The 12,237-nt window shown below is 38.4% G+C and overlaps 4 protein-coding genes across 4 annotated transcripts in view; 3 read left to right on the top strand and 1 right to left on the bottom strand.

Moving 5' to 3' along the window:
• The window catches only part of LOC118407668 (tropomyosin-1-like), a 1,169,601-nt gene that overhangs the window by 775,220 nt on the left and 382,144 nt on the right, over nucleotides 1-12,237 (bottom strand). The gene's annotated exons all lie outside the window — the stretch shown is intronic.
• Nucleotides 1-12,237, top strand: part of LOC118407610 (zinc finger protein 25-like) — an 865,280-nt gene that overhangs the window by 502,549 nt on the left and 350,494 nt on the right. The window lies entirely within an intron of this gene.
• LOC118407627 (zinc finger protein 525-like) overlaps nucleotides 1-12,237 on the top strand; it is a 976,997-nt gene that overhangs the window by 623,199 nt on the left and 341,561 nt on the right. The gene's annotated exons all lie outside the window — the stretch shown is intronic.
• On the top strand, nucleotides 1,807-11,851 carry LOC118407685. Its single transcript, XM_035808202.1, has 8 exons — nucleotides 1,807-1,905; nucleotides 3,026-3,124; nucleotides 4,320-4,415; nucleotides 9,091-9,554; nucleotides 9,835-9,948; nucleotides 10,242-10,337; nucleotides 10,500-10,589; nucleotides 10,786-11,851. Exons 1-8 carry the CDS (start codon nucleotides 1,807-1,809, stop codon nucleotides 11,147-11,149), a joined length of 1,422 nt encoding a protein of 473 aa, XP_035664095.1. The 3' UTR covers nucleotides 11,150-11,851.

Below are 12,237 nucleotides of genomic sequence, written 5' to 3'. Positions count from 1 at the left end.
AGGGAGCTGGGCGGCCCCGGAGCGGTCTTCCTGTCTGAAGGACATGTTTACCTGGTCAGGGTGGTCAGCTGGAATGAGCTCAATTGTGCTGAACAAACTCTGAGGTAAGGACTCGGGTGTCTGTTTACGTGCAGTGGATACAGTAAATAAGTATGTAACAGTAACACTTAGCATCGGCACAAGGGGACTTGGTTTGGTAGTGTTGATTCTACCAGAACTATGTACATGCTAACCTGTTTTATGTATCTATGAATCTTTATGGTGGTCCTTTCAGTAAACTGAGCAGTTGACTTCCAACTAGTACGTAATTTTAGAATAGAAATCGGCATTTGTTACCAGATATGGACAGATTCACATTTGAATGTAATCTATGTCAGGAAAAAAAGGAATTGTGTAACATATGCAGGAATGAACACTGCATGTTGTTTTATAGTACTATTTGTGCCTGGAACTTTATGCGGTACTGAAGCGCCGACTAGCAATCCATGATGGTACTACAGCGCCAAACGGGCGGAGTTTGGTACCCAGAGGGTATACTGCTTTTGCCTAACTAGTTGATAATCTGCATGGGCGGTCAGATGTCAAAATCCCAATATGGCGGCGTCCATATAAAGCCCTACAGTCGTAAAATAGGTAGATGTCGCGTATCGCGAACCTGTAATAAGACCACTAGGACAATTTCTCCTTGTTTAATACGACTGGGTGGCCAATTAAGGGTTAATGACCCGCTTTCCTTCGGTGTACGGTGCCATAATTCATGGTCGGGTGCTATAAACACCGAAAGAACGACCGAGCGTAGCTTATTATCATATACTAGTAGCATATTTTATATATATAGATATGCCTGCGCAATTGCTCACTTCGGAATCGCTGTTTTTGTCCGTCCGGCCTTTTTTCTTTGCTGGCCTGGCCAGACTGTTGCTCTCCCTGCCTTCCGAACCCACTTACCTGCATGGCCAAGCGATAAAATAGCCAAACACTTTGTAATGAATTTTATCCCTATCTGCGTGTAAATCCTTCATTCTGATTGGTCACTTTCCTGTGTATCGCTCCTTATGATTGGGTCCAGTCTTTAATTTTTCTAATACCCGGAAAACAATTTAACACCCGGCTGGCCGGGATTCTATGAATACGGCGTCATAACCAACATGAAACGGGGCCTTCTGATTGGTCGACGTAGCCTGGCTATATGGTAAGTTAGCGTGATCACCTTGCTCAATCCGAATAAAGTATCAGACTTTCGTGACACGTTGCATCATGAGCGTCCACTAAATATCGCCAATGCTGGTAGTCAATGCTGATGTGATATGTCCGATCACTAAATAACCGACAACAGCCAATGCTTGTACAGTATATTCAAGGAAAACGCGTCTTATTTGTATATCGTAAAATGAACTCTTGCCTACAACAAAAGTCTGTACAGAACGCATATAAGTCACGTGATATTGTCATAAAGTCACGTGATGTGTCAACTACAAACAGAATACATACTTCAGTACTTCAATTCATGTATATTGAATGGTAAAATCAGCACATAGTTTAACTGATTTCACTGAATCGAGTTTATATATGTATATATATATATATATATATATATATATATATATATATATATATAACAGCGGTTAAGATGTTTCTTCATTTTCAGTGCTCTACTCCAGCAGTGATATATACAGAGCACTGAGTAGAAAATGATTTAGTAATTAGTGATTCAGTCAGAGAGATTTTCATCTAAACATGCTCTAAAGCCGTGTTTATATTCCCTGTGAACTAGGTCTTCTTCTTCTAGGTTATAGGCAGGCGACCATGCACCCGCAGCACTTCCTCCTGGCTGCATGGGGTGGGGATGTAGAGAAAGTCCGGAGGGGGCTGGAGGAAGGACTGGACGTCAATACAAAGGATGGGGTGAGTACCACCGAGACACGAGGAGAGGCTCGCTCGAGATTGATTCTAAGTACCATATCGCATCACGTACGCTTTTTGGAGAACTCTGTCATGTGTAACGTCAAATTCTATCATTTCACACAGCAACACCGAGTCCTCTAGGTTAGAAAAGGGAACTCAGATAGATCCACCAATTGCCATGCAGAGTCAGAAAAATCCGACTCATGCCGTGATCCAGATGTTAAAACCATTCCTCAGAGAAGATTTACTAAAAGGATTTTGATGTCGCAGTGTTTTGGACGGAGATAGGAGGGTTCCTATTACTTAATTTTCTGCATTGTAAATAGCTCACAAAACTTACCATGAAATGTCTGTACCAGCCTGAAGTCAGGGCTCATCTGAAGTGTTGCTTTCGTAACGTATGGACTTTTTTTAAACTTTGTGTCGCTATGATGATTTTCCTTGCGTGAATAGCTTAATTATTAGGAATTTTTTTTCACAACCGCAGTCAGTACTATTATGAATGTTAGAAATTATAAACGATATTGGTTTGAATTTGACATGCTCAACCGGTTAAACAGTGTAGATACGAACCTGTAGCTAATTCAAAAGTGCATTTTAATTACGTAGAACCCCCTGTTATGTTATGCCGATAATCGATTCCTTTAATCCCTCGCCTTGATTGCTTCAAGTCTACATTATTGACCCATTATTGATACACGGCCTCCGTCTCTACTAACTATGATTATGGCGTTATGACTGTATAACCGACAGACATTGTGGTTTGTGATCGATCCACACAACCTGACCATGCCATATTACAAGGTATCCGCTCATGAGCAGAAATTTCTTGTTGACAATGCTTTAACTGTTGTGTTACAAAACGAAGACACAAATCTGCATAAAGCGTGTAGGTAGGTCATTACAAATCTTAACAAACAAGAAGATAACGCTATGACTGTGTAAATATTCAAATTGTGGTTTCGTAATCAATCATTGTATACCCATCAGGGTTAAGACATTCTGACTGTACGAACTATAAAAATGAGGGTTTGTGGTTGGTCAAAAGGTCTAATATTACAATGTATCCGCTTATGACCAGACCTTTGCTGTAAGCATTGCTTTAATTGTTGTGTTACAGAATGGAGACACAGGTCTGCATGAAGCGTGTAGAGGAGGTCATGACAAGGTTGTGGAGCTGCTCATCAAGAACGGTGCTGATATCAATGTGACTAACGAGGTAAGAACGTAAACTAAAGGCCTATAACAAAACTACAGATTAAATAAATCAATTAAAGGTTAATGACCCGCCTTAAGCGGTTACGGTGTCAGAACGCCTTCGATCTCTGGGTGGTTATAGATCACTGAGCAGGTGTTAGGTCACTACAAACGTCGAGTCAAAAACGGGTCATTGACGTTACTGTTTATATAGCTAATTCGAGAACACAAAAAGTGAGCGGAGGCAAGGCACGTCTTTAGATAAAGATAGAAACTTCATCTTACAAATATTTTCAATCCATTGTCAATACTTAAATCTAAAGTAGAACCCCCTGTTATACTAATAACCGAATCCTTCGCCTTCATTGCTTCAAGTCTGCATTATTGACCCATTATTGATGCACGGCTTTCGTGTTCATTAACCATGATTATGGCGTTATGACTGTATAACCGACAGGCATTGTGGTTTGTGATCGATCCACACAACCTGACCATGTGATATTCTGCATGAAGCGTGTAGGGGAGGTCATTACAATTCTTAACTACCAAGCATATAACGTTATGACTGTATAACTTTTACAGTCATAACTTTTGAATTGTCGTTTCGTAATCAATCATTGTATACCCATCAGGGTTATGACATTCTGGCTGTATGAACTATGAAAATGAGGGTTTGTGGTTGATCCCAAAAGTATGCTATTACAAGCTATCCGCTTATGACCAGACCTTTGATTTCAGCATCGCTTTAACTGTTGTGTTACAGTACGGAGATACAGGTCTGTACCCCTTATTGATACACGGCGTTCGTTTTTATTAACCATGCTTATGGTGTTATGATTGTACAACCAATAGAAATGGAGGTTTGTGATCGATTCACACAACCTGTCCATGTGATATTACAAGGTATCCGCTCATTATCAGGTTGTTGTTGACATTGCTTTTACTGTGGTGCTACAAAACGAAAACACAATTCTGCATGAAGCGTGTAGAGGAGGTCATTAGAATTCTTCATAACCATGCATATAACGTTATGGCTGTATAACTGATAGAGATTGTGGTTTCTTAATCAATCATGGTTAAGACGTTCTGACTGCGTGAACTATAAAAATGGGGGTTTGTGATTAGTCAACACGGTCTGACCACGTGATATTACAAGGTACCCGCTCATGATCGGACCTTTGTTGTGACTATTGCTTTAACCGTCGATCGTGTTACAGGACGGATACACGGGTCTGCATGAAGCGTGTAGAGGTCATGCCAAGGTTGTGGAGCTTCTCATCAAGAACGGAGCTGATCTCAATCCGACTAACAAGGTAAGATTGTAATGTATTAAATGCTAATAAAGTGAAAAACTCCCTTTTTTGCATTAACAGTTCGCCTTAATATTCATCAGAGCATGTTTGCCATCATGGCTTCGCCTCATTCCAGGTAGCACAGATGTCATCCCAGCAGGGTGATGAATGGGATAGAAATGTTACAAATATGCCTAAGTGATACGCTCAATGACCGTAAGTCATTTTATGGCCCTCCTGCCTAATTAACTGACCCACCAACTTTGATTTGCCATATATTGTTCTTGGCCTGCTATATTCCAGAATTTTCAACAGGAAGTGGAGCACAATACCTATAAGTTGGTGTCAGACCATACAGATATCACCTAAAGCTCATTAATATTGAAATATGAATATGATAAGCACAGCTATATTTTATCACTTTTAGGCTCCGTGCGCTAGCCCCAGGAACATATTTGTGACACAAATATGGTATCTATGTATTCAGGAATGAGCATTCTACAATATTCAGCCTGGCCCACACTTACTAGTGTGATTTTAACAGAGATATTCTTTAATATGTTCAAAATATTATGAAAAATGGCATATTTGCAATATTCATGCAAGCCTGACAGGTAAATGGAAAAGGGAACAACCATGGGCCAGGTTGAACATTGAGGTGTAACATGTGTACTTTCCATACATGTCTTTTGTGACAAATGAAAATATTGCATAAGCTAGCGCTTTTACGAAAGAAAAAAGATGACAAAATATCAAGTTTGGGCTACTCTAAGGGTGAAATGTGACACTTTTGTTTTGATAAAGGAACAATATGGTCAATTAATTTGTTGACACAACCCCCTGACAGTGGGACACCTGGCTCTCCTAGGTGAACAATGGGAATTGTTCACACCTTTACCTGGCAAGGTATATGTGCCAGACACAGCTTGGCTTGGCCTGGCTTGGCTTGGTTTGTTTTGACAAACAATAAACAAACAGCATTCAAGTATCTGAAGTTTAACTTTTAAACAAATGGTGGGTTTCTAAATCCAACATAGTATACACAATTATTGCAAATACCTGGTTAAGGCCTGTCATGTTATACCATTATTAAATGGTGTGATATGATCACAGCAAAGTGCATGATATCAAGGTTCTGTTTTGAACATGCTTGATAATATTATGTGTATCCACAATTCTACCAAACCAGACATAACCAGACAGTTATCATCATGACTGTCTGCTTGACTTCTTTGAGGCTGATTGCCATCAAAAGATATTCAAATCCAAAACATGCTAACAAGTGGCATAAAAGCGGGTCCTGCCAAGACAGAGGAATCATTTTTTCTGGAACTTACTGGCGATACGTGCAGTTGTGTTCAGCATCACTTCAAGATTCAGCTTGCTGTCATCACAAGAAGTACATGTAAGTACCTTTCTAATCTGTTTATAGTAGTATCCATTTTTTTGTCATACAAAACTGTTAATAAGCTTTGGGCTATGAAGTTAGATGTTATAAATCATGCTTTTGTCTTCTTTTTGCAAACCCATTTCTGATTAGTGAATGAAATGTGAATATTTAAATTTCACACATATTTGAGCTTACAAAGGTGTTCAACAGTCAACATTAATCTGGTTCAATGAAGCGATCTGAGGAAAATACATTAAAGCATTATCTTCATGGGGTCAGTACTAAATCCTTAGCTATTTGTTTAAATTAGCATACTGTAAATTAGATTATAAAAATCCAAACACTAAACTTTATTACTGAGAGTTTGATACCACATATACAGGAAAGTGAAGAATTGTGTCCTTATAAAGGCTCACATAACTAAGCAGATTTTCAACTGAATTTAGAATGGACCATATAATTTCTTATACAATGTTTACTTAATACATGTAGAACTTAACACTGTTCTATCATTGAGGAATCAATATGGAATTTGGGGGCGAATTAGGAAAATGAGTGGATTCCTAGAAGAAATTATGCTTACCAGAAGCTAGATGGACTGACAAATAAATAATCATCATGAAACATTTGTATTCAACATGTAGTACTCCATTTACATATTACCACCAGGTGACATTTATCCACCACCTTGATAAACATTGTGTTAAGAGAGAACTCTGCTGTAGGCACACCAAGGTATACAAGTGCATACCGGATACACACTTGCGGGAGTGAATACCGGATATTGGATATAATGTGGCATCAGAAGTCTGTTTTAATATGATTATGTTTTTCACGAGGGTAGATTAATGCTACCTGGTGGTCATATGAGAGCGAATGCTAACCAGGGCTCGAAATACTTTTTCCTGCATACCTGCACTGGTGCATGCAGGTAACATTGAAAATAACCTGAACCAGACAAATTTTACCTGCACCACTCTAAATTTAGGAAGAATGGATCATACTAAAATTGTTCAGGAACCATTGCTATTTTGTCTTTTATACTTAATAGGTGGTAACATTCAATGCAGCTAATAACAATCCAAATACTCCGACATCATAGGACAGTTACATAAAACCCAGTATTTATATGTACCCAGCAAACAGTACCTGTACCAGTGCAGGTTAGGTGTAAATACCTACACAGCTCCAATTTTACTTGCACTAACCTGTATATGCAGGTGGGTTTTCGAGCCCAGTATACATAAACACTGTCTGTTACTTGGCAATGGTGTTGTAGGACTTTAAGGTTTATCACATAGTACATGTGATCACAAAAGATTACTTTTAGAGGTAGGGAATGTTTGTCCTTGACACTGATTATGACCTGGATAAGATCAGTATGGTTCTAAAAAAATTAATTCTCATCAAGAAGGTTTAAGATGTGATTAGTCCTCAAATGCTTCCCAGATGATCTTGCTAAAGCTATTTGTACATTAATAATAATAATAATAATAACATCGGGTGTATTTTGCCAGCCAGTAGGTACCCAATGTGTTGAGTAATAAGGCTGTTTAACGTGGTCGAGGCACCTCCTCGAGCCAGGATCCCCGTTTTACGTCCCTTTCGAAAGACGAAGGGCAAGTTGATTTGATCTAATGGATGACATTTTCTGGGAACCCTAAAATTAAGACTTGAATAAGAATTTATAAAGATAAGTTTGACCAAAAGGAAAGTTCAAAGTTGACTGTTTTTATTTAGTGGCTAGGAAGGTTGAAGAAATGAGTCAACACACAGAGTAATTGTTATACCGAACCATCCAATATATTATTTAAGCAAATCAACATGGACTTATTGAAAACTTAAACCAAAGACTGAAGAAATGCCAATTTTTTGTGTTTTAAGTCATAGATGACTGTAATTGATTTAAACTAATTGCATGGTTATATATAGTTCTGCAATTTGCCCACTCATAGTCATATGTCAATCAGCTGAACCAATTGTAATGTCTCAGACTCATCAATTAGCAAGCATTCTTTCTTTTCTACCTCAAAAACAGTTCTGGCAACTTTGTCCAATAAGTTGGCCATTGGGCATAAAATAACCACCAATGCAGCCCTGGTTAAGAGATTTTTCAAGGATTGAGTTACTGTACTACAATAATGTAGCATAGCCAAAAAGTGGCAGCTTAGACTACCTCAAATCTGTGGCTTGGAGATTTTGAGACTTGGTTTGCAGCCCAATTGTTGAGAACATAGATTATGAGAGTCTGGACAAAAGGGTAAAAACTAACCAATATACACTGACTGATGGCCATAAAGAGAAATATAGTTACTGTAATAACTACAGGCCTACCGGTAACACACTTTTAACAACTATATTAAGCTCCAGACAACTATGATGATGTGTATTGTATAATAGCGGCAGTAATTATGCTAAGCCCCTGAGTCTGACTCACTGAATCCAGACAAGTAATGTATGACTATGAAAACAATATTATACACCCTGCATAGCCCATCTATCCTAATATGGTGCCCTACAACCTTTTCAAACAATTGCACAAAATCATAGCATATAAAAGAGATATTTAACAGTGAGACATCAAACAGTATTTTTCAATCTTATTCCCAAATGATTATGCTGTAAGAAATATAGTAATTGCAATGAAAAGTTTACATGTCGATCGATGATGATGTTACATTACTGGTAGTTGTATTTGCTGCTAACTTGCAAATTTTGAAATAGTGTAGGTCCAAGCTGGGATGGAATGGGATTTTGGCTAGTGAAATGATTGGAAGCCTAAAATTGCCTATATTGGAGCCCAAATAGAATTTGAGAAGGACCACTTATAGTTTCATTATGTAGGATTCAAACTAATTTTTTCTGTTTATTTCTTTTCATAGTTAGTTGAATCCACCTGATTGTATACCGGCATTCACACTGAAGGCAACTTTTTTGGTTGGTTAGAGGTTGACATCCATATATCAAATTAACATTGGCCTTACTGTACAAAGTATTTGAATCTTGACAGACAACAACTCTGAATTGTTAATGAATCAAGGCCTGCAGTTGAAGATTTTGTACCAAATCATGTCAAGAGGGCTAAACTGAGTATGGGATAATACTTATTCAACATATATGTTGTGTTGTGAATACAACACTGCAATAACCAGCAATTACAATTCATAAACTTTCCCAAAGCATTTATTCAGAATAAGAATCAATCTAGGTCATATATATATCATAGATATGATTTCATGTATTGCTGCATTGCATTTTTTGTCTCTTCTTGATACAAGTTATAAAACCACAGATCCATTTCCGAAGCTGTGGCAGGCGCACTGTGAACGGCTGGGAGACTATTTCCGATGTGGTGAAGGAGAGTGGTGGACAGTTACAGAGGAGGGAGTTGCCTTCCACGATGGACCATCCCATCCCGACAGCCGTCCTTCAGGACCTCACATGTTCCACTTCCGAAGCAGCACACTGGAGACAGTTCACGAACATCAGCGCGATTCCTGGCAAAAGTGCATGCAGGACAATGTGGTGGTTCCATTGCGAAAAATTTACATATACGAGAAGGATGGAGAAAGGAACTTGACAGAAGTAAAGTATACAGACTTCCTCCCACCCTGTGAAGGAAGTTCAGAAGAGATGGAGGCAGCCTTAAATGCTGAGTGCTATGACGTGATGGAGGATGACAGTTCTGCTGATGAGCCTGTGGAGCAAGTGCGGGAGGTAGAAGAAGTCTGCAATCTCCTGGCCTTTGAAGATGACAGAACTGTACACAGGTTAGTCACACCCAATAATTACTCAATTTGTCTTTTTGTCATTCAATGATTGGCATAACCTACATTGATATGATGTTATCATTACACTTATTTGTACAGTGGGTTGTACCATGGGTTTATAATGTTGGTTGTAGTAAAACAAAGACCCTACTGTACACTGATTTACCAACCTAGGAAACTATAATCTTTTAATAGTGACTGCATCATTTTGAAAAGTATAGAAACTTCAAAGAGACTCAGACCAAAGTTCATGATGACTAATGCACATGTATCATTGCAGTGAACAGCAGCAAAACGAGATGTCAACTGCAAGCTTGCCACCCACTGTGACCAATCAGAGCCCAGGTGCTGCCTTCTTGCCACCACTAGCTGGGACCCATGCTGTCCAATCAAGGTACATCAAACTTTCTTGCAATACCCGCTATTTCCTAGTATATGCATCATTCTGAAAGACAAAATGTTTTCCACTTGTATACAATCTTCCAGCCTTTAAAACCAATGTTCAAATTGCTACCTCCATGCACAATGATTTTCACCATATGGTCAATTTAGTATATTTGCCTCAAAGTGGTCACATAGCCTTGCATGAACAAACTCATAAGGAAAGACACTGAAATTAAAGGACTTTGAGCAAAAGTCCATCCAGCATGACTTATCAAACTGTTTTTTGTCAACATTATTATATAGCAGTGATCCTCCAAGCTCGACACCTGCCGTGACCAATCAGAGCCCAGCTGGTACATTTATGTCACTACAGATTGGGAACCATGCTGTCCAATCAAGGTACTATACATTTCTTTTGTGCCATAATTTGGCTTATTTTTAAGTAATTACTTTCAATAGTTGTCCCTAGGGCAATATTTTCAATCACAATTGTTCTGTTTTAGTACTGTTTGATTATTTTTATGTTTTAAGTCACTGTAATATGTTATTCATTCCATTCAGATGTTCTGACAGTACTCCCCAAAGAGAAGGCAGGAGGGGCAAGGCAGAGCCAATTCAGCTGTTTTCAGCCAAGCCATCTCTGTGTTCAAGGTATGTAATCTGGATTTCAGTTATTCATGATTGATCTGTTATCTGGCGTTATTGTGTAGAATGCATTGAAATTTTTCATAAAAATATTCTCTGCATGTAAGAAGCTGCACCATTCTTTAACCTTGATATAAAATGTTTTGCTGCGTAAACAAATATTGGGTAAATTCTCATCGCTACATTGCATATGTTCATACAGAGAGGAAAGGGACAAAGAAGGGAAGCAGTCTTCCTGGTCCAGGAACCTGTACAAGCTTCTTGGAGACACTCAAGAGGTCTCAACATTTGAGAGACTACGAGAGAAGATGAGAGTGCCTGGGCATGTTAGGAATGTTATCAAGCCTGACTATGAAAAAACTGTTGCAGTGCTGCAAACGAAAGTCAGCAGGTGCTACTCAGACTTGAAAAGAGACGTGGAAATCTGGGAGAGACAATTTATGTTTGAACATAACTGTGCTTGCCCCACGTTGGCTGATGTCAATGAAGCGCCTGCTGATATTAAAGTCCTCTATGAGAATTTAAAGCTAGCAAAGTCTCTCATGAAAGCATTTGGAATGAATTGATGCTGTTGCCATTTGCGGTTTCAGTTTGATAGTTAACATTGGGTGAAGATTAGATTGAATATTCTGTAATTGTTCACAATGATGTCTATATGCACCTAACTAGTGTGTACATGTAAAATTGGAGCTCAGTATGTCGTGTAGACATTTCTGCTGTGTATGCCCACCTAACCTGCACAGGTCCACCTGCATTGTTTATGTGAATGTTTGTTACTATTTTTTATGTACTGGTTGGTTATACCCTATACAAATTAAGAAATTCATTTTTTCTAAGAATCTCTCACTGAGACCTTTTTGTGTAGAAAAAAGGGATCCCTAATGAAGGTAAAATTTGGCTTGGGTACATTAGTAATTCTTAATGTTTAACAATTCCAGTACCCTTTGCCTTTAGTCTGAGGGAATGTTTTGGGCTCAAGTGCCTTAGTTTTGGGGAATACTACCAGGTAAGCAATAAACAAGAATTGGTGCCATCAGATAAAAAATCACGATGGAGACAATCAAATTTGACTTGACATGAATTTTCATGATTAGGACCTGAATCATCAGGCGAAACTAAGAGAAGTTCTTATATGAAAAGCTGTGAGAACAGATAAGAGCAGATAGTAATGAAATTCATTCATGGCAGGCCATATGAAATGCAGAATACAGGGTATGGAATGCAGAAAATAAATGGCCATGATTAGTGATGTAAAGCAAATGCACATTGAAAAGCATTTAAATATGAAATAAAGTTGAATATGTCATGGTCAAATCTGTTTGAGTTCAACTTACTTTCCTAACATGATTCAGTAATACTGGAGACTGAATAGTAGCTACTAGTACTAGGTGTATTGACAAAACCAAAAAAGGAGACTTTTACGTGTGGCTGTATGTTCGAATTTGAGGGTTTAAGTGTGAAACTTGGTGCCATACTGGCAAGCTGACTATGGTGCAATTGTTACATTTATTTAGTGGCCACAACTACTCTCGGTAAAATACAAAATACAAAGAAAATACCTTCGGTTGTTTAGTCTGAATTTAGCATCTATATGTCAGACACTATTTAGAATCAAGGACGTTATATTAATTATAAGACATATCACAAACTCCTA

The sequence above is a fragment of the Branchiostoma floridae genome, unplaced genomic scaffold (assembly GCF_000003815.2).
Source record: "Branchiostoma floridae strain S238N-H82 unplaced genomic scaffold, Bfl_VNyyK Sc7u5tJ_1439, whole genome shotgun sequence".
In the NCBI taxonomy this organism is placed as follows: Eukaryota; Metazoa; Chordata; class Leptocardii; order Amphioxiformes; family Branchiostomatidae; genus Branchiostoma; species Branchiostoma floridae.
The sequence above is the reverse complement of the archived record's forward strand: the minus strand, read 5'-3'. Positions and strand labels throughout refer to the sequence as shown.